Below are 27,891 nucleotides of genomic sequence, written 5' to 3' on the forward strand. Positions count from 1 at the left end.
GCAACATTCAGCCCGTCAGTATGACATTACAGAGAGCAGAAATGAAGAGCACTCTCTGGAGTGCCTGCTAGGCTAATGCGATATCTGCAGTTAGGGATGGCAGCTGGGGATGCAGCTTGCAGGAGAACGGGTACCACAGTGACGGGTTTAAAAGTCCCAACACACGGCTCCACCTGCTTCGCCTCATTCTGATTTTTACTCATATTGCCATGTTATGGGGTTGGGAAATCACAGTGCAGAGAAAAGTCAATAAAAATTCAATTCAGAATAATAGTCCTTTGCAGCTCAGCAATGCCGAGGAATTATCAGATCATTCAATGTTACGACAGTTAATGCAGTAAAATAAAAAACCTGAGTTTACACATATTTACACATTCAAACTAAATCAGCCAGCTAAAAAATCTGTCATTTATAAAATCACGGAGTTGGTACATTGTCCTATTACTTACTTCAAATGTTTTAGTTATCCTGATAGGAAAAAGGGAAAAAGATTTATCACAAATTGCTAGAACGCTATCTGATAAATTTAGCAATCAGAGTTTCTTGCTTGAGCCTCCTGACTCACCGAGACCTCCCCCTGCGTTCCCATTCCCTCCCGAGAAGCATTTCTCCCATCTTTTTTCAGCGTGTTGTCATCATTTCCTGGGACTAGGTCTATAAAGACCTGAAGTGGTGATTTAAAGGAAAAAGGGTTCACAACAGACTGGAGGAAAGTAATTTCCTGCTAGCAGCAGTGCTGCAAAAGGACGCTTTCAGGCTCTGATTCTGTTAGAACAATGCAGCAGATCTAATTGCAGGGTAAAAATTGGATGAGTCTTCAAGTATCTCCACAGTCTCAAAATAACAATTGTGTTTGGGTTCTGTCCTTTGATGTCCCTCTTACTATGATGGCATTTATTACATTTTCCATTCCATCTTTTTTTCAGATAATGAATCGTTGATTGAGAGTGGTAACACTACAGCATAGTACTTCAGATATGAAGAACAGAGATAGACTGAGTCTGAACACTTTCCATCTGGGGAAACAGTTGTCCTCTGCTCCCTGTTATGTTAAAAATTTTTGTCTTTTGTGCTAAAGGAGTTTAAACCAAGTAACTGTTCCCGCCTGCTCATCATAACTCTTAATTAATCTACAGTGCTTTTATTTAAAGCTTAACATTTTTCCTCCACTGATTAGAATAACCCAATTTTTCCTACCTTCATCTCATTGTCCCCACATCTTATCATACCTGACAACCAATAGTATGCTTTGATATTGGAAATTAAATTCAGAACACCATGCTACAAAATATTCTAGTGTATTTTTGCACTTTTTATACAAAGCATATTAGACAGTGTTAAATGGTTTAACTCCCTATGGAGGTTTTGCTCCTTATGTGGAGCAAAAGGGCACTTTTCAGGGGGCTTTCAGTTTGCATTAGCCTCTTTTATCATATTGCATTGTTATGAAACTGTGAGTATGTGATCCAGGCAGAACCTCTGAGAGAAACAGACTTGCTGAGTGTAAATGCAAATTGATTAATCCACATTAAAATAAAAGAAAACTCTGAAAAAAAAATAATAAAAAAAAGGTATGCTTTTCTATGGTATGTCAAAGAGAGCACTTGTAAAGACAATAGTGCCTCAGTGGTATCAATATGTATTTAACCCTAAAAAACCAGCATGTTTCCATGCCTTACAAAACCTAGAATAGCAGAACGTTTACTCACAGGCTATGCGGACAGATGCCTTCCTACTCTTTGAGGTCCCTAGGTGGCTCCATGCAACGCACTGACACCAGTAATCTTCTGGCCCATGGAAGTCCTCCACCTGCTGTCTCGTCACGTTGATATACACCTCCCGAATTTTCAAGCCTGAAGGGGAAAGACACAGAAAATTAGCCAATACAGGCTATCTTACTTGGTCTTCAAGCTAAGGTTAGCCAAACCTTTTCTTTTAATTAAACAATTCCATTTTAAATCAAGGCAAAGCTCTAATTACTTTGATAATGACATATTACTGCTAATTAAATCCTAAAAGTTGAATAGGTTACAATGCACTGGGTTAAAAGAATTACCCACCCACTGTGGTCTTTGCAAGAATGTAACACTTCAGAAACCTTTTATCTTGTGTCTTTTTCTCCCAAATGCTTATTTGGATTTTTGTAAGATGCAATAAAACTGTATTCCACCTAACTCTTAGTGATCTTGAAAACCTTTCCCAAGTACCCCAGTAGGCCCATCCAGAACTATGTCTGCGTGCCAGGAACTAACAAAGCCCCACTGAATTCCAGTCTTGGTTCCAGCTGTTTCCTCACACAGGAGAGAAGAGCTTTGCCCTACAAGTGCAGCACGAGGAAAGCTAAGCTCAAGCCAGTAGAGTCTGGAAGTTGTTAGAAAAGACAAGGGGAAATAAATGGCACATCTCACAAATGGAGATGGTCCTCTGCCACGGGAACCAAGGGATCCAGCTTCAAAAGCAAAGCCTTGACTTTTTTTTTTCCAGCTTTCACTAAAAGAAGCATTTATAACCTCAGAGAGGCACCCGACTTATTTTATCCAGTTTCTTTCCTCAAGTAGAGCCTTGCTGAATTCATCTGCAGTGCACTGCTGTTGGTTTTCTACTGCAAACTTGCTTGTTTATTAAAACGAATACCTATCTCTTCCCAAGGTAGAAATCAGCTTCACCCAGAGAACTGAGAGAAGGATCTAATGGAATAATGAAGGCTAGCCGGGAGTAAGGATGGGGAAAGTCCTGTGCTTTTTCTTAGCCTGCCACCATTTTCGTAACCTCCTGAGCACAGATGAAATTTAGCAGTGTTGCCCTTCAGACCAGAAGCATTTGCTTCTGTCAAAGTTTGCAGGTAAATACAAGACAACAAAGACCAAAGTCTTGTAAGCCTGACACTTTATTTTACATGCTTGGGATGGTTGCCATGTCTGCAGCTCTTTTGTACGACAGTGCTGAGGAGAGGAAACATAATCCAAATCAGGGTTAAAAGGCATTAAGAATCATTTAAAAGAGCTAGTCAGAAAAACATTAATTTGAAAATTGAAAGAATTCATGCCTACTACTTTCTTCTTTTTCTCCTCTGGTGCAGTCCCAGGATACTTATTTCCCCTTCACTGGAAATGAATGAAAACTCAATCTTAAAATATTTCATGCCTGTGAAGTTTATAAAGCAGCAAGAAATTTCTAAACCTGAACTCCATAAAAATTGGCTTCTACTTAATCTCAGGCATCATTAACAGCTGGGTATTTCACTTCTGAAAGGCACCAGGAAGCCAGTTTGTTCCCTGGGTAAACAAGAGAGATGAGGCCCACTGGGGATGCTCAGGGAAGAGGGCTGGGGAAGGTCAGGCGAGCTTTAAATACTACAAAGCAAGTCAAAATTTTTGCTACGTTTTCAGCAATAGGCGAAGGATATTTTTATTTCTTTCCATTTATCCTGTTTGGCTTGTCATATTTCACAGTAACACCTTAAGATATGGCCAAACCTGTGACAGCTTCCTAAGTTGACTCAATAATCATTTTAGTCACTCAAATATTTATTCACTCTGTAATAAACAAACAGAGGTTTCCTGGCTGTTTTTATTTGTGCCTTTTTTTTTTTTTTAAATATGTTGGTGCATTTTTCAAAATTGTTTACAAAAAATCCCTTTTGTTTTCTGCCAGCATGAAAACAAGCCATTAGGAACGAAACCTCACACCCGGAGCTCAGCAGGTCTGTCAGCAGCTCCTGTCCTCGCTGACACAGACTGTAAAACGTATGCTGGAAGTGCACCATCTCAATTTAAACATCCAGGCTGCTCTGACAGCAATGAATCCTCAAATTCTCAGCCATACAACCATTCTGTAGTGATCTTTAGAAGTTAAAGATAACGGCAGTGAGTTCTGGCATTTGAGTCCTGCTGCACAGGACCTGGACCACAGCAGGCCTCAACTGGCTGAATATTTCATGTCCCGCCACGCTGTACGACCCTGACAGACACATACTTTCTTGATAGTGTAAGCTCTGATAAATGAAGCTGTGTGCAGCCCCTGGATCATCTCAGTCCAAGCTACAAAGCATCAAGCTCCAGAGCCTCCAACTCCAAGCTAATTTGCAGCCACGTCCAACAAGGTTGCAACCCATCTACTTAAAGACTTCTCTGACAAGGATGAAAAATGATTAGTCCTTGACAAATACTGACCTATCAACGACGGCCTGTCTCGGTCAGGAATCACTTGTCCAGCATTCAATTAGCTGACACACACTTCTGTGCGACCCTGTGCCCCGTATCAGTGCCCCTGCTGCCCTGCATGCTCCTGTGAAGGTGCTGGGGCCTACTGGGTGTGCTCAGCCTCCTGCTGGGCCTGAGCACATCCAGCTCACCTCCCATCCTCCCATCAGCTTATCCCCACCGTGACCTCTGCGTAGCATCTTCCTGGGGATGAAAATCCTCCCTGTCACCCGCCGTTAACCACAACCTTGCTGACAGTGCTACCGTTCCCCCACACAGCTACGATGCACTGTCTGTTGTCTGAACTCTCTCAATTTCTGAGCTACTCGAGGAATTTTTGGATGCAGCGAATGGAAATGAGGAGCTGAGAACTACCTATTATACAGCTTACTGGTGCAAGCAACAGAACCTTCCCTGATACCAGCCAGAAAAATCACCACGTGTAAGAGCAGGAGCCATTTCTAGGCTCATTGCTGCTGTAAAATTCTGAGCAGTCATCACTGAATACAGGCATCTGCAGCTTCAGGTTTGTTAAGGTAGAATATTCTCCAGCCTAGCGCTTCCTTTCACTGACACATTATTTAATTAGTATAGATAAGGCTGCATTTTCTGAAGCAATGCTTAATGTGCTTTGAGTCAGGCAACCAAACAGCACGCGATTGTGAGGGCTGGGGGTCCAAGGTTTGAGAGGGGGAGAGGTAGGGATCCAGGCCCTTGCAAAGGTCTCCCCATTTCCCAGTCCACAAAACTGATCTGGAGAACATCAAGTCTTTGGGGAAAGTTAGGTGTTGTTTATGGAGGAAGCACACATATTTTCATTTGTTTTAGAAACAACTACGAAGAGCAAATCTGCTGGGAACAGAGGCATATATTCTTCCTTCATCAGCACTATATTTTATCAACAGATGTATTCACCTGCCCTCTGCATCTCAAGAAATGCCAGAAAAATTGTTCATAGGAAATGACACAGAACGAAAAATCCATGCAAATGAAAAACAGGCACATCATAAACACGAACAACATTTTACCTGTAACTTGTAAAACTCTAATAAGCACTGCAAGTCCAACCCTTTAAATTATTGTGCAAATTATAACCATCATCTTTTGTTACACGGTACAGCCTTGCAGAATATAAAATTATGACTCTGGTACTGATATGCTAATAAGCTTTCTGCACTGCTGGATGGTTTAGCTGCAGATAGACTAATGCTGGCAGCAGATGAATAATTGCTCTCCATGTACTAAACATAACAGAGCTGCACAGAACTTCAGCATTTGTCAGCTTTATTTGTTTAAATGAGAAAAACGCTGACAGCAGTTATTGCTGTAATCCTTTTCTTTATCAGACAAGAAAACTCTAGTTACTCTTAGCAGGTTTGATCCTGTGGCGAAACCAAAAGTTGAAATATTTGTAAACTAATTCTCAGATGAAAAAAAAAAACAAAAACAAACAAATAAAACAGAAGAAATTGAGTCAAACCATAACTATTATATTATTATCGCAATAGCATCTAGTAGCTCAGGCTCTTACTTTCCACGTATATAGAGTGAGCAAAGTTCCTGTTCTGCTACATTTATGGAAAAAATAAAAAAAAAAGGCAGACTACTTCTTTCTGCAGCTCAGGAAGCAAGGGAGAAGATGAAATAACTTGGTCTGTAACTGACCAATTGACTGTGACAGCACAGAGATGGGAACCTGGATCCATCACAGCCATAGTATGTGTTGGCTTGCCTGCCTGGACCTTCTGCATCAACAGCAGCAAAGCCACAACAACTTCAGTGCAAGCTCCTTCAGCCCACCAGGACCCCTGTACATCCTCAGCATGTGTCAGAGCCCAGTATTTATCCACGGACCTTACAAAACTACAAAAACTACATCCGGCCTCTTGTGCAAATTAACACATTGATTATGTCTTACTCTAAGATTTGTATTTCTCCCCTATGAAAATAGTAGCCTGTGAAATTGCATTTAATATTCATCACAATGACAAAATATACCCATTGCCTACCAGCAGCTGTCCTTCCTGTCCTTCTAGAAATACACAATAACAAGCTGTAGGTAAAATCCATCAGCAGCAGTGTGCCTTCAAGTACCACTGCCAAGTACTTCTTGCATACACTTGGCTAGGAGCATGCTGGCAGCGATGCTAAGGTACATTTCTTGCAGTCAGCATTAAGTTTCCTCTTTTTTGTTGTTGCTCCTATTTTTCACCCCTCTTCAAAGCTTCCTCTCTGAGTTGTCATCACATAACAAGCAGTGGAGGAATGGAGAAGGACAGACCCCTTTCCGCTCAGTGTGGCCTCCTTTTGGTGAGCACACCAGAGCGCTCCCTTTAACCAGAGGCACCATTCGTGGCACAAATTCATGCAGCTTCTCACCAACGGAGCCCACGCAGCATGCAGAACACTGCGTGTGCCTGGTAACAGGCGTGTTTATGCTCAAATTTGACTCCAGAAATGAGGGCACTGCCAGTATGCATATTTATTCTCCCCCACAAAAAACAACACCAAACAACAACAAAACCCAAGTCTGCTGTTTACTGAAGACTGGGTAAGAGTTTTAAAATAATGTATGGATACGGATACACCATGGGAGAGAGTATCCAGGACTGTCCTTCAACATTACACTATAGTCTTTGCTTCCATTTCTGTGCCTAAGGACCACTGGGGTAGCTTTCAGAACACACAAACCCCCTGAGCTGTCTGGACCACACGCTGTTCAAATAGCAATACTTTAAGGGGTAGCTCTGTGCTTGGGCTAAATTAAAACCTGCACCACTTATATTTTAGATCCCATTTGCTAAGGCTGTGCCTCCACATTTCAAAACTCAATGTTACTGGTTTTAATATTAATAAAAAAAACCCACACACATACAACAACAACAGCAAAAACCACCACACTTAAAAACCAAAGACCTAAAGTTGCTTGATCTTTTTTCATTCTGTTATTAATCCAAAGCTTCAAGAACATAATTGCAGTATTCACATGACAGATTTTCATTAACCATATGGAAGGAAAACATTCAGGGTCGACATTTCTCCTACATTGATTCAGCATTGCCTTTAGAAGTAAAGGTTACACCTATTAAAGTCTTTTTGAAAAGGTAACTGCAAAAATTAAAATTCATCCAGATTAGCATTTACAAAAAGCCATTAGTATGAAATTTCTTCAGAATGTGTCACTTAAAAAGAATTCCAAACACCACTGTCATGTTAGGAGACATATCTTCTTTTTAAAACAGCTTTTTTCCTCTCAAAAGGAATTTCTTATATTGATAGAGAGGATGTTATGCCTACGCTGCTATTTCCAATACTTGGAGTTGCCTAGCAATCTTGGAATTTAAAAAGAGGAGGAAAGCAATAACAAAACTGAATTGTGAAATTACAAGACGGTGCAGCATTAAATTGGTTTGCAATACTTATCAAGATTCTTCTAAATGAGAAAAGATAGAGGGTGTGCAGGAGGCATGATAAAATCTGTTGATCATTTTCAACTTTCTCCCTTCTTTTCCTCTTTGTTTAGCTATACACTTTTACACAATGGATTTCTCCTGCTCAACTTCATTACTTACCAAATACCTATCAGTGCTTGGGGGTGAAGGTAAATGTCAAGTCATGCAATATACTGATGTTGCCATCGGTTTTTGGGGTTCATCCTGACAGGAATTTCATAAAAGCATCCTTCTTTCCTGTTTGTATTTCCCACTACAAATTACAGCACTGAAACACACAGAAGTTCCCTCTAAAAACTGTTATTTTCTTACAGAAAGCTCTCTGTCTATCGTAGCCCTGTGTCTCCATTTGGAAAAGGTGGTGGTGCATATGCAACTTGTTACTGTCTCTGTGCAACACCTCCTGCGCCTTCAGTCGCTTTAATTCCCTCCATCTCCCCAGTTATAGCATGTCTCTCCTGCCGGGTTCTGTATTCCCCTTCTCTGCCTTTCAGGTCTGACCTTTTCTTACCCTCTCCCACCCACTCCTTCCCGTTTGCATTTGGGAAACAACTTCTCCCATCTCCACAAAGCTGTGTCTATGCAGTGCAGCACAAGCACACACAATCTGTCTTTACCCACACACTGAGCCAACCAAAACACGCTGCTGCGGTAGCCCAGCAGTGAGCTGAGGCTGCTGCTCTGCACCCGCTAGCACGGCTCACTGGCTGTGCTCTGAGCAGAGCTGGCATTGTCATAAGACTCCTGAATGTGTGTCTGGTCCCACTCCTTCAGCTCAGTGCAGTGCTGTAGCTACCTGCCCTGAAACAACCCCCAGTGCTCCTGTTTGTGTATCGTGGAGTGTGCTCTGCTCTACCTTGCTCTGGTTTGTATATTGCTGAGTGGCACCGTACTCACTTCTGTCTTCCAAAGGACACATCAGCCCTTACCTGTGGTCTCATCCATGCTTTCCTCCGACACGTGCTCGTTTTGATGGACCCATTCACCGTTGCACTTGAAGAAAATCTGCATGGCTGGCATAGCTTTACAGCGTAAGACAATGGGGTTGCTTTTTATAATATAGGCATCATCTGGTTCCTCCATAAAATGAGGCAGAGTTCCAGGAGCAGATGGGATAGACTCTGGAAGGGCTTCACTGTTATCATTTCCTGAAAGGGAAGGAAAGGAAAATACACATTTCTCGTGTTGTTCCATCTTTGTATCATCTCATTTAATTGACTGGAAACCATTTTGTGTTTTATTAGACACTAATTTTATTAGAGAAAAACTTGAAGAACTTGATGGTTGTCAGGATTGTGCTTTACAAGGAATTTGACAAATATATACACAAAATATAAATGCAAGAACTGTCAAGAAAATTAAAGCTTCAGAAAACATATCATCACTAATGCCATTTTTACAGACAGCAAACTGAGGCACAGAGCCATTAAATGGGTCACCTACAGTCACACAAAAAGCCTGTGGAAGAACTAGACCTTGTTCTTTTAAGCAACAGTCCAGAGCCTTAACTACCAACCCTTCCTTCTTTCAAACGCTAAATGGAATTTCTTTTACACTGTTGCTGCAGATTTAACAGGGATCAGAGTGCTAACCACAGAGAAATATATTGATACGAGCAGCATTACTGTAGCACTCCAACAGTGGAATACGCAAACTGCGATTTCATACCCACTTAGAGGAAATTTTCAATATGCTTTTACACCGATCCCATTTACTGCAGCCCCTTTCAGATGATATAAAAGTGGAAAAGTGGTTTCTGTAGGGCCAGAACCTGCAAGATGCTGAGCTTTCTCAGCCTGCAGCACGGGCAGGAGGATCCAAAGGCGTGCAGTCAGCACCGTACGAGCCTACATGTTCCGATCTCTTAGACATGAAGACAGAAACACTCAAACACAAGCTTTGCCTCACTGCAACTCTTCTAATCAAGTCAAATCCTAGATCCTGTGTGAAAATCAGAAATATCCCATTGATTTTTAGCAACACTGGGATTCATCTCAGCAGTTTGTCAGCTTTGTGAGAAAATTCAGAGAACAGCAGCAAAAAATAAATCGATTTATGAAGGAAGATTCCAAATTACTGAGCACATTCAGCACAGCCAAATGGCAACAGAGGAGGACACGGGCTGTATGCAGATGAAGGGCATACAGTATCGGAGAAAGAACAGCCGATGGCGATATATATGTGATTTAACCGAAAATAATGAGATAAGTTAGACAAAAGGTAATTTATAATGAAATAAATAAGTCTAAAAACGGTCACAGGTCTAGGAGGTTATAGAATAGTGAATATATTTTGCTACTTCTCTTAAAAATACATCTCTCATTTAGCGCTGGATATCTGCATGCAAAAATATACCCGGCATAAGTGCTGTGAGATGATTATGATTTTGAAATAAACTCAAGAGGGTTCCATTTTTCAAATGGGCCCAATGTTTTAAACCACATTTTCAGTGTACTTTATAAAATATTATCATAATTCTTAGCATTTTACTGCTGAACATTTATGCCAATTTCCATCTTGTCAATCTTCAGTAATACTGAGTCCCTGCAGGCTTTATTAAATCCATGCTTTATAGGAAATAACAAAAATGTCATTATAAGACTTTTGGAGAGGCATGGAAATCCCAAGCTCCCATCAATATCTGAGTGCTTCACAAGGCAGCAAGAAGCCTGTGTGGAGGAAGAATGGTGGACAATTTCCTAAGGACTCATTTAGCCAGAGAGCTTACCATGACCACCGTTATCCCACTAAATTTGCTCCTTAGGGCAGGACACAAAGATGAAATCCCAGCTGTGCTGAAATTAAGGGCATAATTCTCCTTGCGAGTGGGGTCAGGATTTAACACTATCGCTTTCCATTGTTAACACGTTACTGATGAGCACCTTAAAACCAACAGATTGTACAGTAACATTTGATGGGCAGAGTTGATGCAGTGCCCACAGCTCCCAGGGCCTGGAACAGGTACGATCACACACACTGAGCAAGAGTTGCTTTATATTTAACTACAGCTCCAGCAGGAAATTTATCAGTAATTGAGAATGCGTATCCTTTCTCATGTCCATTTGTAACAGTTTACTGATGGCAAAAGTGAAGCTGGATTAAAAAAATGCGATTTTTAAACTTCACTTTCAAGGGCCACCTTTTTCTTTATTCTTGCTTTTCTTTTCATCCATCCTGCATCCTCTGCTAGCAAGGACTCCTTTCCAGCCTTGAAGTCTTTCCATTTTTTAATCTCCAGGTTATATATTCTTACTAATCTCTACAAGGAAAGTTTGTCATCCTAAAGAAAGGTTAGACTTGTACAGAACTCCTCAGTGAGGGATTGCAGAGTGCTTTACAAATCTTATAACCTCCGAATAAACTAGAAGACTTTATAGCAGAAATATGTTTCCCACATTATCTCCTCAAACATCTGTACAGCAAATAAATGCATTAAAAATAAAATCACCATTAAGTCTGATCTCTGAAATGCTTCTTGTCAGAGCCCACAGCACACCCATTAGTAACAAAAACGTAGTACTTGTACAAGCTGTCCATCACGAGATGCTCGCGGATTCACTGCCAGCCATCTGACTCAGTGGTGTCCTGTGATTACCCCAAATGTCTTCAGTAACAGCCACTGCTGTGATGTACTTCCATTTCCGATATTACCTACCAGATCATCAAACTCCATATGTGCACGCAGGCATGACAGCGCTGAGAATTCAAATGTTCAAGGAGAAACTGCTCCGATTCCACGAGCTGCTGTGCTGCAGCACAGCTACAAGAAGTCCTTCCAGTGTACTGAAGTTCTTTCAATCACACTGGAGTATCAGAAGTGAAATTTGCTACACCCCTCTCCCTGTACTTTTGCAGCTCTGTCAGAGGATGTCCTGACACACCGGCATTGCCCCGTACTGACCCCCAGCTTTTCGAGGCGATGGGCAATTTCCTCAAGATCACCACCACGACTGGTCTCTCCATTTCAATCTGCTCATCTGGATGCTGTGTGAATGGGAGTCACACAACAGCCTCGTGTAACCTCCAGGGGAGGGCAAAATTATGGGAAGAGGGACTGAAGAAAAGGAGTGTTTGTCCCCAGATGTTATTTCACTTTCAAGTTCTCAACAATTTGGCTACTGCAATTGGTAGCAAACAAGATTGGACAAATTATGATGATACATTGCAACTCTCCTTAAAAACAATTTAGAAGTACTTAGCTGAAACAGGAAGATGTATCGAGCCAGCCAAATCTATCACACAACTCACCTCCCTCACTGAGCACCTGAACTGAACGCCATCCATTGCTTCAGAGCTACGCTTCTTGGAGGTAAACTGCAGAGTCCAGAGTTCCAGAACATAGGATAAAAACACTTCTTGTGTCTCTAGGAGCATACATACATATATGCAAGCACTCTCACCCACCCCAATAAATAACAATAAACAACAGGAGCTGTCACAGACCTTGAACACATCAATGTTAATCTAAAGGAAGACAATGCCCAGGCTGATGCTCTGACATCCCGAGAACCAGATGCTGCCCACCCGTAACCAGGTAGCACAAATCCCAGGGTCAGGTCCTAAAAAAATATTATTTAGAAGGCCATTGCTGATGTTATATAAATATACGCGCATTTCAGGATAAATACTGCATTAGCTGAGATAACAAGAGCAGCTGCTGACCAAAGCAAAACCTCTCCCAAAGTGTACTTAATACTTGTGGTTTTTAATTTAATGCATCTTTTTTTTTGCGCATCATTTTTCTGTACCCTAATTTGTTTTAAAATTTATCTGAGGCCTACTAGAATTTTATACGGGTTTTGATTTCCAATTATTAAGGCTTTTAATTTATAACTGTCGTTTTTCAAGATTCAGGCCATTCGTGGTTATTGAAAATTGGCTGTTTTAATACAACAGTGAATGACAGAAGACCAAACTATCAAACATAATTCTTATATTTTTCATTCCTGGAAAATTACCTTTCAGGAAGTGCTTTGTGTTTTATGATCTGCACGCTAGTCCAATAGGGGCTTTAAATCTTTTTATGACAAAAATAGAAACAAAAAGAAATGAAAAAAAAAAAAAAGAGTTAGGAAAAAACACAAAATTCTTCTATGAAATAAATATACCGCTGTTAGTTGTCAGGTCACGTTTTAAAATCTTGACAGCAGTGGAAGGAAATCCTTCAGTAGTTCAAATCTGATTAGGATAAAATGTTACAGTAAAATTTTGAAACAATGAAAAATAGTGGTTTCCAAACTTTTTTCCCAAATTGAAATTAGATTTTTAAAATAAGTAAGTAACTTTACCTTTCCATTAAAGGAAAAAAAAGTTTAGGAGTGTCCCAAACAAGCCAAGTAACTTGCTGGAAACAAACATATATTGCTTCCTTTATCCAAGTCCCCTGAATTTACAAACCTTGGCATTACCACTTGGCTTCCTTATGAAGCTCTTGGATGTGTTCTGCACTCCAGGCCTAACCCCGTGGGCAACGCAGAAAATGAGTCACAAGACAGTCAGTGATGACCAAAACTGAACTTCCAGACACCTTCTTTTTTTCCCCTTTTCAGTTATTTGATATCTGATATTTACTACAGAAGTAAGTAATGACAACTGTCATCTTCAAGTGCGCTCATTTTTATGGGAGAACCAGAAGATAAAAAACTCCTACCAGAGAGCACGTAAATTGCTTATGCACGGAGCAGCTTCTGTAACAAACTGGAGCCATCCTTCAGTCAGAGAAGCAACTTAGGTGAGATCTGCCTACGTTCCTTTAATCATCTGACCCTCTCCCATATGCAAAAATGTGATTTTTTTTGCTCAGACATTGAAGGAAATACGATTTTGCTGTCCACATGAAATCCTTTAATGCCTCTGTTATTTCCTCTAGTACACGGATTTACTAAAGCCTCCAGGGACGTGGTATTTAGCAAAGATTGACAACACAGGCAACGGTGAGAGCGGTCAGTAATAAAACATGCATGCTGATGAGCTCACTGCATAATTTTTCTTAAAGTTCTATACATTGAGGGCGAATCCAATTATTACCTACTCAGCACCACTGGTAAATGGTACAGAACTACTTAATGAGCATGATTGCCACGGAGCACTTACTGCACAGCCTTTTTATTTGCTTTTCCTACTTCAGTATATTCCCCAAAGATGTAGCTTTTAAACTTACAGAAATGCTTGAAAATGCTTTTTAGGCTTTTAACTGAATTCCTAGTTTCTTTTGCTATTGCATAACACAGTCCAAGGCCTGGCTTTATTAATAAGCAAGCCTGCTCACACCTTGATTGTGCATTTTAGATCCAAGGTAAGGAAGGCTGTACTAATTATTTCAGACATTCACTATTTGCTGTTATTTTCCAGCAGATTCCACATGACAATGATTTGTTTAAATGATCAATATTTAACTCCAGAAATTAATGTATTAAAAGCAGTCTGGGAAGAATGCTTTCAGAAAGAAAACGTACTTACACAGCTATGAGCACACTGAGTTTACAGGTGAGAACTAGCGTGGGTAAAGCTTTTCACTACAAATTTTCCCACAATGCCTGTAAAAAAATATTCCATATGAGGTTTAAATGGATTAAACAAACTTGGATGTAATTCAATTGGACATTGCTCTGTGGGAATCTCATCCTATTTCACTGTTGATGTGATCTGATTAAGCATAGTCTGCTTTCTTCTGGTAATAAACCATGCTACAAAAACTGGACAATATTAGGAGGAAACTTCACTGCACGTCAAGGTATGGAATTAAGAACCCCCTGGGACTGCTGGGCTGAACCAAAGGTTGTAAGATATGTGAAACACCCTGAGGCAAACGAACAAGTAATTAGAGCTGAAGTATGCATATATACATCATGAACAAATATTTAGGATCATTTTTCTTCTCCACCAAGACGTTTGTTCCCTTTTCATTTCAGCAGGGCCTGAAATCATAATTAGGTTGCCAGGACAATACCCCGCGAGTATAAGACACTAATAAAATATCAAAGTAGAAAAACATAAAGATGCCACTGATGTTTGAACCAAAATTACTTTCTGATGTGAAAACAAATCAAAACAATGTCAGTGCAAGTCTGTAGAGAGTGATGAAATGGTACTGCAAAGATGCTAGTGCTACCATACATTTACAACAACCTCACCTATAGAAAGCAGCATGACACCAGTGGAAATCAATGAGATTCCTGTCAAAGTACATTTCGTCCATCTATTCCTCTCTAATTTGCACGTGGCACAGGGTGTGGCTGAGCCAGCATGTATTGCACATCACAACCTGAGAATTCAGTAAGTTTTCATCCGAATGTTTTGTTATAAGACAATGCAGTTAAGGAAAGTTTCCATTGCAATGCAATACCTGCCCAGCTGCCCTTTAGTGCTTCACTGAAGGATAATGCTTAATGAACCAGGCACTGCAATAATTAAGTCAGATACACATGAACTAACAGACTATTGGGGGTTATGTTTCCGTGTGTTACTGTGACACCAAGGCAGAGAGAACAGGAACACTGTCAAGCAGATGAACTTGCTTTTGAATAAAAATACCTTTGGAAGTAGCAAACAAAACCAATGTATATTCACACCAGTTCTCTCTTTTTTTTTGGGTGTATTCTAACTGTAGTTTTCAGGGTTGTGAAACACAAGATAAAAATCAAAGAAATTCAAACCTAGAATCATCCTTCATGATCAATCTAATATCACGGTGAAGACTCTCAGCAGGTAAAAAAAAAAAAAAAAAAAAAGCATATGACAGCTAAATTATTTCTACTCAATTTCCAGAGTGGACTGAACCTTGTAGCAAAACTCACAACTTCAAAATTAAGTACCTAAAAAATAGGACTTTTTGAGGATGCTTATATACCCAGGAGTAATAAAGACTAAGAACACAGAATTTATTATTTTCAGAGAATTCTGTCATGGAGCGAGTAGATTACAGGCCTTTGTTAACACAACCCAATAAAACAACTCTTTATACTGGATATTCATCTACCCTACAAGAGACCCTTTCTCCTGTTTTTAAGTTCAGTGTCTGAGACAGTGGCCACCTATGTTTTTAAGAGATGTCTCAAAAATTCACACCCCGTAGGATGCCCTCTTGTGGGGAACTGAAATAAAAGCTTATGGACGAAAGAAAAGCTACGCATAGGACCCCTTCTAACTCTTGCTGTGCAGATGAGATTGGCAACACTGATAGGGTACTGGCACTTGAAAAACTCGCCTGTGGAAGTGGAAACCCCAATGCTGCTGTAACTATCTTGGCACTTAAAAGGATAGGTGATGCTCTGAACAAAGGGAGCACTGGTGGGAAACCAAGGATTCCTTAAGAACATGCTATAGGACCACGATCACTTTTTATTTTGCATCTTAGCAGCCAGGGTCTCCTACACTTTCAGCACGTGTTGAAAGTCACAAGTGCAGCACACACATCTCAGCAAACCAAGCCATGATATCAGTATATTAGTTTCATCAGACCCTCTTACTTCCTATGGATATAAAGTATAAACTTCCAGCAGCTGTACTGTAATCCTTCTCATCAAATATTTGGGCGACAGGTGGAAAATTGTTCTGCCAGCTGAAGGAAGACAAAATCCATTCCTCCTGGCAATTTTCTGCAATGAAAACTCCAAAAAATGAATGTGCAATAAGTTGTGGAAATAAATCTAAAATATTATCACACAAAAGCAGTGTGCTCAAAATCTTTAGCTGCAAACTAAACCTGCTTATCTGAATTTTAAAGAATTTCATTTCTTTTTCTATGTGCATAGGCCTAGATACTAGGCTGGGTGCTTATACTTGAAACTATTTGTTTTACACCTGTTTGCTTTTTTTTCCTCCTCCCCATTACACTTTGCTTGAAATGCTCTGTGGTTTCTTTGATCACTGCTTTTAAAGCATCTTGCATGCATCAAGAAAGTCTGACAACAAATCTGGGAAGTACATATTATCAATTTCATTTTCCAGAAGGGTAAGCAGTCAGTCTGCACACAGACTGTGACTGAGAGCAGGCCACGAGACAAGGAACCAAATGCCACCGAGCTGTGCTCCCGTGCTTAGTAAAACCACGCCAAGCTGCAGACACCGTTCTCTTCTTATTTACAAGGCTTTGGATGACATCGTGTCCAGCTTCTTAGCAGAAAAGGAGAGTGGAAATCCATATCTAATCATGGGAATAAGTTGTCTTAACAGGATTAAGTATCAAGACAACTAACTGCGAAGTATTGTCTGCATATATTTAAGGCCCGTGTATGTATTCACTTTAACAGTCCCTTCCTACATAAAAAAGGTTCAATGCTTCTTCACCAGTGATAAAACAGACACCTAAGAGAAGTCCCTGTGTGCATAAACGATGATCTCCAGGCTCAAAAGCAGTGGGTGGAAGTGCCTGAAGAGTGACGGAGTGACCTGCTGCAGCTGGAAGCAAGCGAGGGAGCCTGCTTGAGTAAGTCACTGCTCCTCGGTCAAAAAACCCATGGTAACTGCCCATGGGCACACCATTTGTCCATGGAAAGGCAAGTCAATGTGTCAATCTGAACCACCTATTCTTCTCCCTGACAAGGAACACACATGGGGTGCCTCTAAACACAAACCAGGGAGATGAGCTGTGGTTGCCTAAAACGTTCTGATTTCTTGTATCGCTCTGAGCAAACCCTTTTTACCCCACTTTTCACCAAAGCACAGTAACAACATTATCATCCAAATGACTTCTCACACAGAATCCATTTGAAAAAAAAGACACTCTGATGACAACAAAATTTTGCTGTGAGAGTATAAAAAGATTATAAAAAGAAAAAAAAAAGCCTTTTTCCTTAGTACCACTTTTCCTTAGTACCACTTTCCTTTCTAATACGACGTTCGGCTGGCATTGCTGCGCCCTCTCTTCAGCCATTTCACGAGAAACTTGCAGTTGCATGAAATTCATAAAAGCATCTTTCCATAAACAACGTTTTTAATGGGTTGCAGGAGGGTAGGACATTTATTTCCACCAATGAGGCTTAATACGTTCATAAAACATTACTGGTCTTTTCTATGCCAACAGAGATTTATGTGGTATACTATTGTAATCCCTCATGTATTCTAAACCTATCTATATCTAAGTTATACATATTTATAAAAATGATATATTGCATTTATTAAATATTAAGTGGATTAGTGGATTACAAACTTGAAGAATCTTTCATACAGTCATACATTTATTTAACATCTAGATTTTTTTTCTTTAAGCAGTAGGCAAGGAATATAAATCTTTAAAAGAAAAAGATTCTCCAGCATTCTAAAGAGATGAATCGGTGACAAAAAATGCGGTGTGTGAAGAATATCAAACCTGAAGAAAAAAAAGATCAACTTTAAAATGCAGTGAGAAAATACTTGATAATGCCAGATTTATCCATGTGAAGAGAATCAAATGGATGAGGACAATGACTGCAGATTAAGCTGCAATCAGCACTGAAAGGACCAAGGCATCACCGGTTTATTCAATGAGCTCAAAACATACCTAAAATTCTTCCTAGGTATCAAACACCTAATATCTCATGCTGACTAGACAGAGTTTATCTTAAATAGCAGCAGAAATTTTATCAGTTTCCTGAAAATTTGTCATATTTATCAGCTGGTTGTAGAGAGAGGGAGGACACTTTGGTGGCTCACTGCACAGCCACCTATTTCCAGATGGTGAAATAAGATGTTGAAGGTTATAGCTTTGTTGTTGCCTAGGATAATTGGCCTGTTTAAGGGAACAAGAAGGGAACTCTGAATAAATTAACCAATATCGTTTGGCTAACTGATGTTCCAAGTGCCTCAAAGGGCTGCCAACTGTAATGGGTGCCATTAAAAAGTCAATATTTACTTACGGTTCCTACACTAAGGAACAGGTCTTGCAGGCAGCTAGAGAAAATCACGTCTACAATTTAACACAGAAGTACAAGATAAAGCAGGAGATATAAAAGCGAAGGAAAGCTTCTCTGGAGAGCTCTGCCTGGATTTTGGTAGATTTAGATATCTCACATTTGCATCGAAAGCTATAGCTATTTCTTCAGCAGACCGGTCTTCCACGCTACCAATCATCAGATTAAGCAGCATCCTAAAGGAGATGTTTCTGAGAGCAGGGACGAGGTCTCCTCTGAAGGGCTTGTGCCACTCAGAGCCAGTAACAACATCCACTCTGTCCCATAAATGGTTTAAAAAACAAACAACCATATTTGAGCCAATTTCTTTTTTGAAGCCTTATTAAATTTCCAATTTACATGTAAAAAGTACATGTCTCTGACTGAGAAGGGGTATGAATCACAACCAACCTAGAAGAGGAAAAGCCAATATGCTCATTGTGATCCTAACAATGAATATGAAGAGGGTGGATTTCTTCCATCTGTGAGAATCTTAGAAAAATAAATCAATTATCTTACTGATGATACTAAGAGTGCCGCATATAAAATCTGTAACTGCTTGGGTTCTGTTCAAGGATAATGTATAATTCACCAACAGAAAGTGAATGATGTTAGGGTAATGTTAATGTGCTTATTAATGTAAAAGGCAAGGGGAAATGATCGTGATGTGAGTAACTTGTTCTTAAATATCACCAACTCGCTTTTATTAGGGCCCAGTAAACTGGAGAAAACCAGTAACCTGCTTACATATTTGAGCCGAAAACTAATCAGATTTACTCTAATTGCTTAAACCTTGCCCTTATTCCAAGTCCCACCCTGAAATTTGAAATTTTGAGGATGCAATCCAGCTGCTAGTACTCTTCAAAAGATATTCCAGCTTTATTACTCTCCCTTCATTGACAAGACTGTAATTACAATTTGGATCAGCTATACTGTGATGCATCAAAGAGATTAACTTCCATGGGAAAAAAATAACCTGAAGGAAACTAAAAACTCCAAGTTGTCCACAAATGATGAGCGTAAACTAGGATTTCTCCCAAGTACAATTACTGACTTAACGTAGCTGCTTATCAAGCCCTGGGTCAAAATACCGTACCCGCTCGTGCAACTACACCAAGCTCAGCAGCACAGCAATAATAAGTATAATGAATTCATACCCAGCTCATAATTACACCTGCGGTACAATGCTTATTCTTAGCTACAGCAGCATTTTATTTACTGAATGAGCCACCAGAGCTCTTTCCGCGAACTCAATTCACAAATCAATTGTCATTATTAAGGCTAAAGGCTTTGATGTGCCCAACTGCCAATTCAGCTGCCGAGGAGATGCTTACTGCAGAGCTATTCACATCCTGCTTCAAGCTGGACTACAGAGGAGTTTTTGTTTTGTTTGTAAGCAAGTAATAAGGCTGCCGCATTACAACTGCTGATAATATATTAAGAAGGAGGGGGCAAAGAAAACCCACACATATGCCAAACTGCTCTTCTCTTAAAACTAGCGCAGCATCAAAGCTGTTCTGCAGATAAATGTCAGTTTAACTTCTTTTGGAAATGTTGGAGGAAAAAAATATTCTTCCTGCACCACAGAATGATAACGCACACAATTCTTAAGGACAGATGTTGCATAACAAAGCACGTCTACGTTTTTCTTTGGCTGCCAGCATGGAAAGATAAGCACTATCTGTTTCATGCTGTGTTTATAAGCTCAGCAGAAAGTCTCCCTGGCCGCTGTCCATCCAACCTTTCCCATCCCGACATTCCAGCAAGAAAGGTGTCAGTGACCTGATGTTCGCAAACACTGAGGGCGCATGATTGCATTGAAGCCAAGGACAGGAAGATATATACCACATACCAGCACACACCACCTCTGAAACAATAAAACAGAAAGATCAGGGAACACTTATTTGTCCAGAGACTGATATTTGCATGGCTAAAGCAGGATTTGTGTTCTGGTACAAAAACACCTCAAGGCAAAAATCAACCTGCACTTTGTAAACATGCAAACATTGACATCAAGTCCTATTGTTTTTAAATGCAGATAAAAATAGTCTTTTTTAGAAAAAAACATATGGAGATCCTATTTGATATTTTCAAAACATTGTAGAACAGGATGTTTTTGTATTGGAAGTTTCATATTAACCAGTAGTATCATTTATCTTTTACTCCTCTGAGAAAGAACAGAAACCTTACGTTTGTGCTGAACTTCAGCACAATTTATTCTCTTGTACTTAATATGTGGATAAATCCTGTACTACAACAAGGCAAGCCTTGAAGAAAGGTGGTTGGTTTAATGTACATTGCCATGAAGCCAGCCCAAACCTACTTAATCAAAAGCTCATTCTAGAGTTTCTTTGCTCTAAGATCAGTTCAGCTGTACCACTGTGTAGACAATGCCTGGCTTGGCATTAAAGCCCCACAAGATCTTGATTTGATCCCAAGTAACACAAGGCTGCCATTCAACCCCCAAATGAATTTTTATCTACACACGAACTGTGATAAATAGGAGTAAGATGATGAAGATATTGAGGGATATGTAGAGAGTAAGCGTATTGACTGTATTCTGTTCAGAAATAGCTCTTATGCCCACATGCACTAATTATAATATCACCTACAATATCTCTGCCATTTGAAAAGTTGGCATTTTTCATCTGTTTTTCTTCTTTTGCCTTACACAGTAACCTTGCTGTGTATCAAACTCAAATATCAGTCACTGTCATAAGTAAATTACAGTATGAAAAATGTGAATTGGCATTGAAATCAGTCGTGTCTGAACAGACAATACCACGATTCCAAATGCAAGAGGAACTTCCCCTCCCACCCATTCCCTCTTTCAGCCAAAGTCCATTACCAAATGCACAAGCAAAGTGGAACAAAACTCGAGAGCACTGCTGTTATGCACATCTTGAGGTGCTCAATAGCCAGGAGTAGAGACAACAGTGAAATTCTCAGCAACTGTGTTTTAAATCCCTGATGATCTAATTAAAACTGGACTAAAGAATGCTTCTTAGGTAACTGCAACCTAATAATATAAGAATATATGTAACATGAGGTATTAACAGACATTTATTAGAATGAAGTTAGATGAGATGAATACTAGATTACCAAATTCTTATAAAATACAGAAGTGAAACTTATATATTAGCTTGTGTTTGCAAGTGTTTCCATTCCTTGTCCCATTCTACAGGAATTAAACAGAGCTAGAGAGACAAATGAATTAAATTTAATGAGAATTCTGAGTTGGCTGTCAATTTTATATTCATACACTTTTTCAAGTAACCCCTGCTTCACATACGTTATGAAATAAGACAAACAAACAAACACAGTTGCAACAGCTAAATGAAACAATATCAAAGAGAGAAGTAAAAGCCAAGAGTGAAAGAAACCCCTTTTACATCCTGTTGGTACAATGGCACTGCAGACTGGGCAGCTCTTCATTAACCCAGCTGTCCTGTACTGGTCACTGTTCATCTGCAGCAGTGTTACTGCTGGCTGCTATGCATGCAGCCCGATCCATCTGCACAAGGACTGTAATTCAAATTCTGAAGCAGCAGTTGAGATGAAAACCCCAAAGGACAATCCAGAAACAAAAACACACTCATGCATTCCTGTGCTCCCTCTCCAATTAAAGGAATGAATTCACCAAGTCGGACATAGCGGGGAAAAAAAGATTAGGCAACAGAAGGAAAAAGAAAAAAGAGGAAAATTGCTCTAGAAGGAACGTATCACACAGTTATCACCAATGTTTCAAATTAGCACAGCAAGTTATCTGTATCCGATTGCACTCACGAAGCATGCTGCATGTGTAAAATATACAATATATTTTCCAAATGAGATTGGCTTGCCGTAGTCACATCTGCTGTAATGATACATTTTCAACACCACCTGGCAGTTTTGTCTTAAAGCCCTACAGCAAACGGAACCCAATTCACCTGTGGTCTTCACTCTTATTTGCTGTTGACCATGGTGATTTAATCTGGAATTGAAAGCCTGGATCCCCTGCACGCCTTCTTCTGGCTCCTTAAGTATTACAGCCCCTCTCCTCTTGAGGAAGACTTTATATTCCCATGCTTCCTAACAAAGGGTAACCAGCTAATAGGTTGAAAATGGGTGCCATTAAATGCTTAAAGAATAGCTATCTTTACTCACCTTAATAACACTATTTTCAAAGGATAATCTTATATCTATCCGTTTCTTTACAAGTATTCTGAAGATATCCTGCAGCTTTATTGGTTGGTTTGATTAAGCCAATACATCTGCAATTTCCTAGCCCCCAGTAAGTAGATGTGCTCTGCAGATTCATGATTTTCTGCAAAGCGTATTTTCAACTTTAGTACCTTAGTGAAATTCAAGGAATGACTGGGGTTATTCTCCTGCCCTATAAAGCTTAAAATTTATAATAGATCTTAGTCAAAGATATAACTCCCATAGAATACGTACTACATATTCATATAAATGATAAAATAAGAAAAAGCTTATGAAACATCATTCATACAGGATTCCTGAATATTAAGTTTTACATATAGGAACAGTGGACACACAGAAAAAACTTTACAGATAGAAAAGAAAAAAGAAAAATGCATTTATGGGAATACTTGTTATTGTTGCTCTCCCTTGTAGAATCACTACCCTAACCTCCAAGCAGCTGGAAGTAAAACAGTAAAATATGCTGGCACGCTGTAATATTATTTATAGAGACCTGTGAGGCATTTCCATTCGCTTATGTTACTACAGTTCTCAGAAGTTGTTTTGTACTACTAGAACATAAGATTTCTGTGGTGCCCTCCAGTAAACCGTTTGAACAAATAAAATACAACTTTTGCAATTCTTTCTTCCGTTTACTTACACTCAGGTAACTTTTCCTAAAACCAGGATGAATTTAAGCAAAGATATCCTACCTGAATTGAGAGAGTAACATCTTTTGGAATTTTCTCGAGTGCCAATCTTAAAGATCCTTTAAACAGAAGACCTAAAATGTCATTCATCAACAGCCGTGATGATGGCTCTTGTGCTGGCACTGTCTCCATCTTCTTTGCACCCTCCCTCCAGGTATTGTATATTTTCATTTCTCCTCCAGGCTGGGCAGGGCCAGCTCTCAGCCTGTTCTCACAGGAGATGCTCCAGCCCCTTCATCATCTTGGTGGCCCTTCATTGGACTCTCCAGTATCTTCATGTCCCTCTTGTTTTTCTATAACAAATTCCCCTCGGTTCTCTGAAATTTTTGCTACCTGGCAGCTATTGTCCTAATTATCTACTTAAATTGCCTGTTTATGCAGCTACCAGTAGGGGGAGAAACAAAAGAACCCCAAAACAAAGCAAAAGAGAAAACCCAAAAGAGATCAATTTGAAAATACTGTCTCTCAAGAACCTCCTACGCCAAACGCCCCTACAGCTGACAGTTTTGTGCAGCACAAAGATTAATAATTTTCAAAACCTGACATTTTCCAGCTGAATCACATGCTACTTTGCGAAAAATCTTTTCTATATCCGGCCCCGTGCTGCTTTTCAAGGAGAAGGGCATTTTAGGCTTTGGCTGCTTTTGTCATGTTAAAGGCCTGAAAAGACTTACAGCTGTTGGCTCCGCAGCAAGCTGTTCACGCACCAAACATGCACTTTTGGGTGAGCCTGGCAATCTCTCTGTATTTGACTCGTTTATCCTTTGATGCCCATCAACTGATTTCTCTTGAACTGAAATCTAAATAAATCACAAGCCTTTAAAGTAATAAAGCACATCCACTCTTTTCCCCTTCCACCCCTCAAATCAGTTAAAGTATTCACCACTCTTATGGCTTCCTCTTGCATGTATTTCATTGATTACAACCTTCTCTAACCATGGGGTTTCAAGCAATTTTACTAAACCCTGTGTTTTCTGATCTTTTACAGTACCGAATGCTCTACAAAGAAGCCTAGAGCAGACTACTCTTTATTGCAAGCTCTAGAATCTAGACCATTTCCTGATGTTTAAAATCCCTGCACCGGGGATAAGGAAGCATGAATTTTGAAATTTGTGATTCCAAAAGTCCCTCAGAGTCAAGGCCAACAATTCAAGTTTTACACTGAACAAGCCAAAGGAGTGTATCGACAGAGTTGATGTCAGAGGGGCTGGACAGTGACTGAGGAATTGTGTTGAATTTTCTTCTGCCTGGATAACCAACAGAAAAGGACATGGAGCTTTCTCACAAAATCTTTAAAAACACAGGAAGGTGGATACTGGTTTTACTTATGATCTGTAAGTTCACATAAAATTGCCCTCTCCCTAGATCCTTTTAATAATTAGCTGTTCCCTGTTAACTCATTTTCTTTACAGAGCTGCAGGGTTAATTCAAGTAAACAGTAGGACTATTCTAAAAAACAGTAATACATTCCTACATTTCAAACTGCAGTCAAGTCCTTGGAGAGAAGAAAATTAAAGAGCTCAGAAACAACTCTTAATAGATCTTCTCTGTGGTTTTTGGCTTCGCGTTATTCACAGATTACAGAAAGCACCATATTTTTCCCCTCCTGAGGTTACTGAATATATACCACCAGATAAATGCCAGAGAATGCCATTAAACAACCAGACATATGCAGTTTCCCGTTACAGGCAAAGAACTTGCTCTGCTACTTTACTGAAGAATAAATGCCTCCTCTTTGTAGTTGCTAGAGAATCCCAGCAATGCCTCCGTTTGTAAGCATCGATCCATTCTTGGAGGCAGAAGCCCAGGATCTTACTTTGAAATTTCAAAAATCTATAAACTTTTTGTTGACTTCTTGATATATTTTTTTTTTTTCAGTTTTGTGTGCACACAAGTTTTCAGAGCTTGTTTATTACAATTAACTGAACTGCTGAAACACCTAGACTGAGAATACAGTACATCATGGTGAGTCAGATCTGAAACACATGGGAAGAGAAATGCCACCACCCAAACTGTTTGTGTGATAGATAAAAAGCTTTAGGGAAAGAAGCCACAGAGCATAATTTTTCCTTCATTCTTGAAAGGACTTTATTTCTTGCAAAGTACAATGAGGTCCCTTCAGATTTCAATGTACAGTTCAATTTTCCTAAGCTCTACTTCTTGTCCAACAACACGTTACATTCTTCTTCATAACTTATCCTAAAATGGCCAGTAAATTTTATGTTGGACATGCTGAATGACTAAATCAACAAAGCACCCGTTGTACAGGGGTTTTCATGCCATTATGAGCTGGGCTATTTCAGCTCTGAAGTGGAGGCTACTTTACGACACGAGAGGCAGTGTCATTATCTGTAATAAAATGTACAAAATGAAGTGCTAGGCTAAACCAAGAACAGGTCAGAAATACACTCTGGTACTGAATGCTAGGTACACATAACCCACAGATACAAGCCTTACCTGATAGCAAACTACAAAATTTTTCCTAACAGGTGAGGGGAAGGCAGGTAAATGGCCACCTTCCTGCATTCCCAACTCAAGAGCCACTCTCAAAACAAAACGCAGCAATAACGTGCTAGCACACTTCCATTTTTCCCCCAGCATGTCAAGAACTATGAGCTATGACATTAAAATCCATCTCCTTCAAACTCCACACGCATGGTATTTTAGCTGGACTTCTCTTTAGTGGCTGTAATAAACGCCAACGTTCAGTTAGCACTGTGATGGATAAGGTGCCAACGACACTGACAGCTGCTCCCACCAAAGTCCAGTACAGCTGGGTTTCGTCATGCCTCGCCTACCAAGCCTTTCACTGGCACGTAGGGACACAACGAGAAGCAGAAGTTGATCCAAAAACATTCCCCTAATTCATTCAGTTACCATTTAAAGCACATTTACCATTTAAAGCACGTTATTTATACCCTGCAAACACTGTGCTTGTATTTCTATTCAAGTACTATCTTTGATGACCTCTAATTCTCATTTTGCAAAAGGCAAAAATATGGTATACTTCTGTGAGAAGTATCAGCACCACAATCTTAAGTGAGGCTGGGTTATTCTTCATCATAATGAAAATAGAAAGTGTCTGGAACCTTCTTTTCCTGTTCCTGTGTACGGAGCTAAAAATGAATTCAAACTGTTGACAGTGAACCAGCACTGAGTTGCCAATTCTGCACACAACAGCACTCATCTTGCTTTTAGGAAGTCGATTAGATTTAAGCACGTGCTTGACTTACAACGTACGCTGAGCTCATGTGCTGAGTCTCGTTAATCTGAAGAACTGGAGTCAGTCTATCGGTGATTGATGCGTCTGACCACCCTAAAGCTGCTATCAATTTATGAAAGAATATGTAACTCAGGTAGGATTTTATTTAGATACATGAAGGACTGAGGCAGCATCATCCTTCTGTACGCCTCCCCTCATTTAGGACCAACAGCAGGGAAAAAAGCACAGAGGAAACAGACTCCCTGCAACTTGTTTCTGCCATAGGACTTATTAATACCCAGCTTGATCCCATTGATCTATGTCATAGGAAACAACACACAGCAACAAAACTGACTCATCGATAAAGTTTTACCTATTTCTAAGGTAATTTTTGGGGGGCTTTGTTTGACGTAACATTTACCCGAGCAACAAGATCTTGACGTGCTTTTAGGAACCAAGAGCACTGTGTGCTTGAATAACCTCTCTTTAGTTCAAGTCAGATCATCTACAAATATTACAAACATTTCACAAAGAACAGGAACCGCTGCTATGAGAGAATCAAGCTGGAATACACACATGAATTCAAGCTCACAATCATGCACTACACAGCATATTCAAAAAGACAAGGATGTATTACAAAGGCATGGCAAATCTCTTCTGATGCTTAAAAACCTCAGCAAGTTTGTCATAAACACAGAAGTAGCAGCTCTGCAAAACCAACAAGTACTCACACATTACACATGGGGAACTGAGAAAAAAGAAAATTATACTGATCACAATCATTTTATTAATAATGTACGAAGCCTTTGCTCCAAATCTCGAGCCTGTCAGAGATGAAAGTGTCTTCAGTCTTTTTTTTTCTTAAGCAGAACAAAGTATAGAGGTTTTTATCTTCCCTTCTAAATGCCAACTGATCCTAAAAAGTCTTGCTAACACTACTACTGCCTTTAATGAGTAAAGGCTGTTGAACAAAAACACAGTCACAGACACACGATGCACTGAACTAAGTCATAAGGGCTGACTTCAACAACTAACCCCCAAAATAGTGACATGTTTGGAAACTACCACATAACAAGTAAGAAACCTGTTATAATAATAAAAAAGGAAACAAGCACCAGAAAGAAGAGAAGCTAACAATAGGAAGAAATGCAAAAAGCACACATTTTGAAAAATAAAGATTAGCTGCAGTGGTTGGTGTTGCTGTTTAAAATTGGGGATCTGCAGCTACCTTTCTAATTACTGCTTCCCCAGGTACCGCTGGTGAACGACGAACAT

General features: G+C 39.8%; 1 protein-coding gene across 8 annotated transcripts in view; it reads right to left on the reverse strand.

The window, feature by feature from the left end:
• Positions 1-27,891, reverse strand: part of UNC5D (unc-5 netrin receptor D) — a 164,505-nt gene that overhangs the window by 62,558 nt on the left and 74,056 nt on the right. For all 8 annotated transcript variants that reach the window (XM_068662268.1, XM_068662267.1, XM_068662265.1 and 5 more), the window contains 2 exons: positions 8,584-8,802; positions 1,710-1,853 (listed from right to left, as the gene is read on the reverse strand). In XM_068662268.1, the coding sequence (XP_068518369.1) occupies positions 1,710-1,853; positions 8,584-8,737 (298 nt within the window). In that variant the 5' untranslated portion in view covers positions 8,738-8,802. The remainder of the gene's footprint in view (positions 1-1,709; positions 1,854-8,583; positions 8,803-27,891) is intronic.

This window comes from Anas acuta, chromosome 27 (genome assembly GCF_963932015.1).
Source record: "Anas acuta chromosome 27, bAnaAcu1.1, whole genome shotgun sequence".
Lineage (NCBI taxonomy): Eukaryota > Metazoa > Chordata > Aves > Anseriformes > Anatidae > Anas > Anas acuta.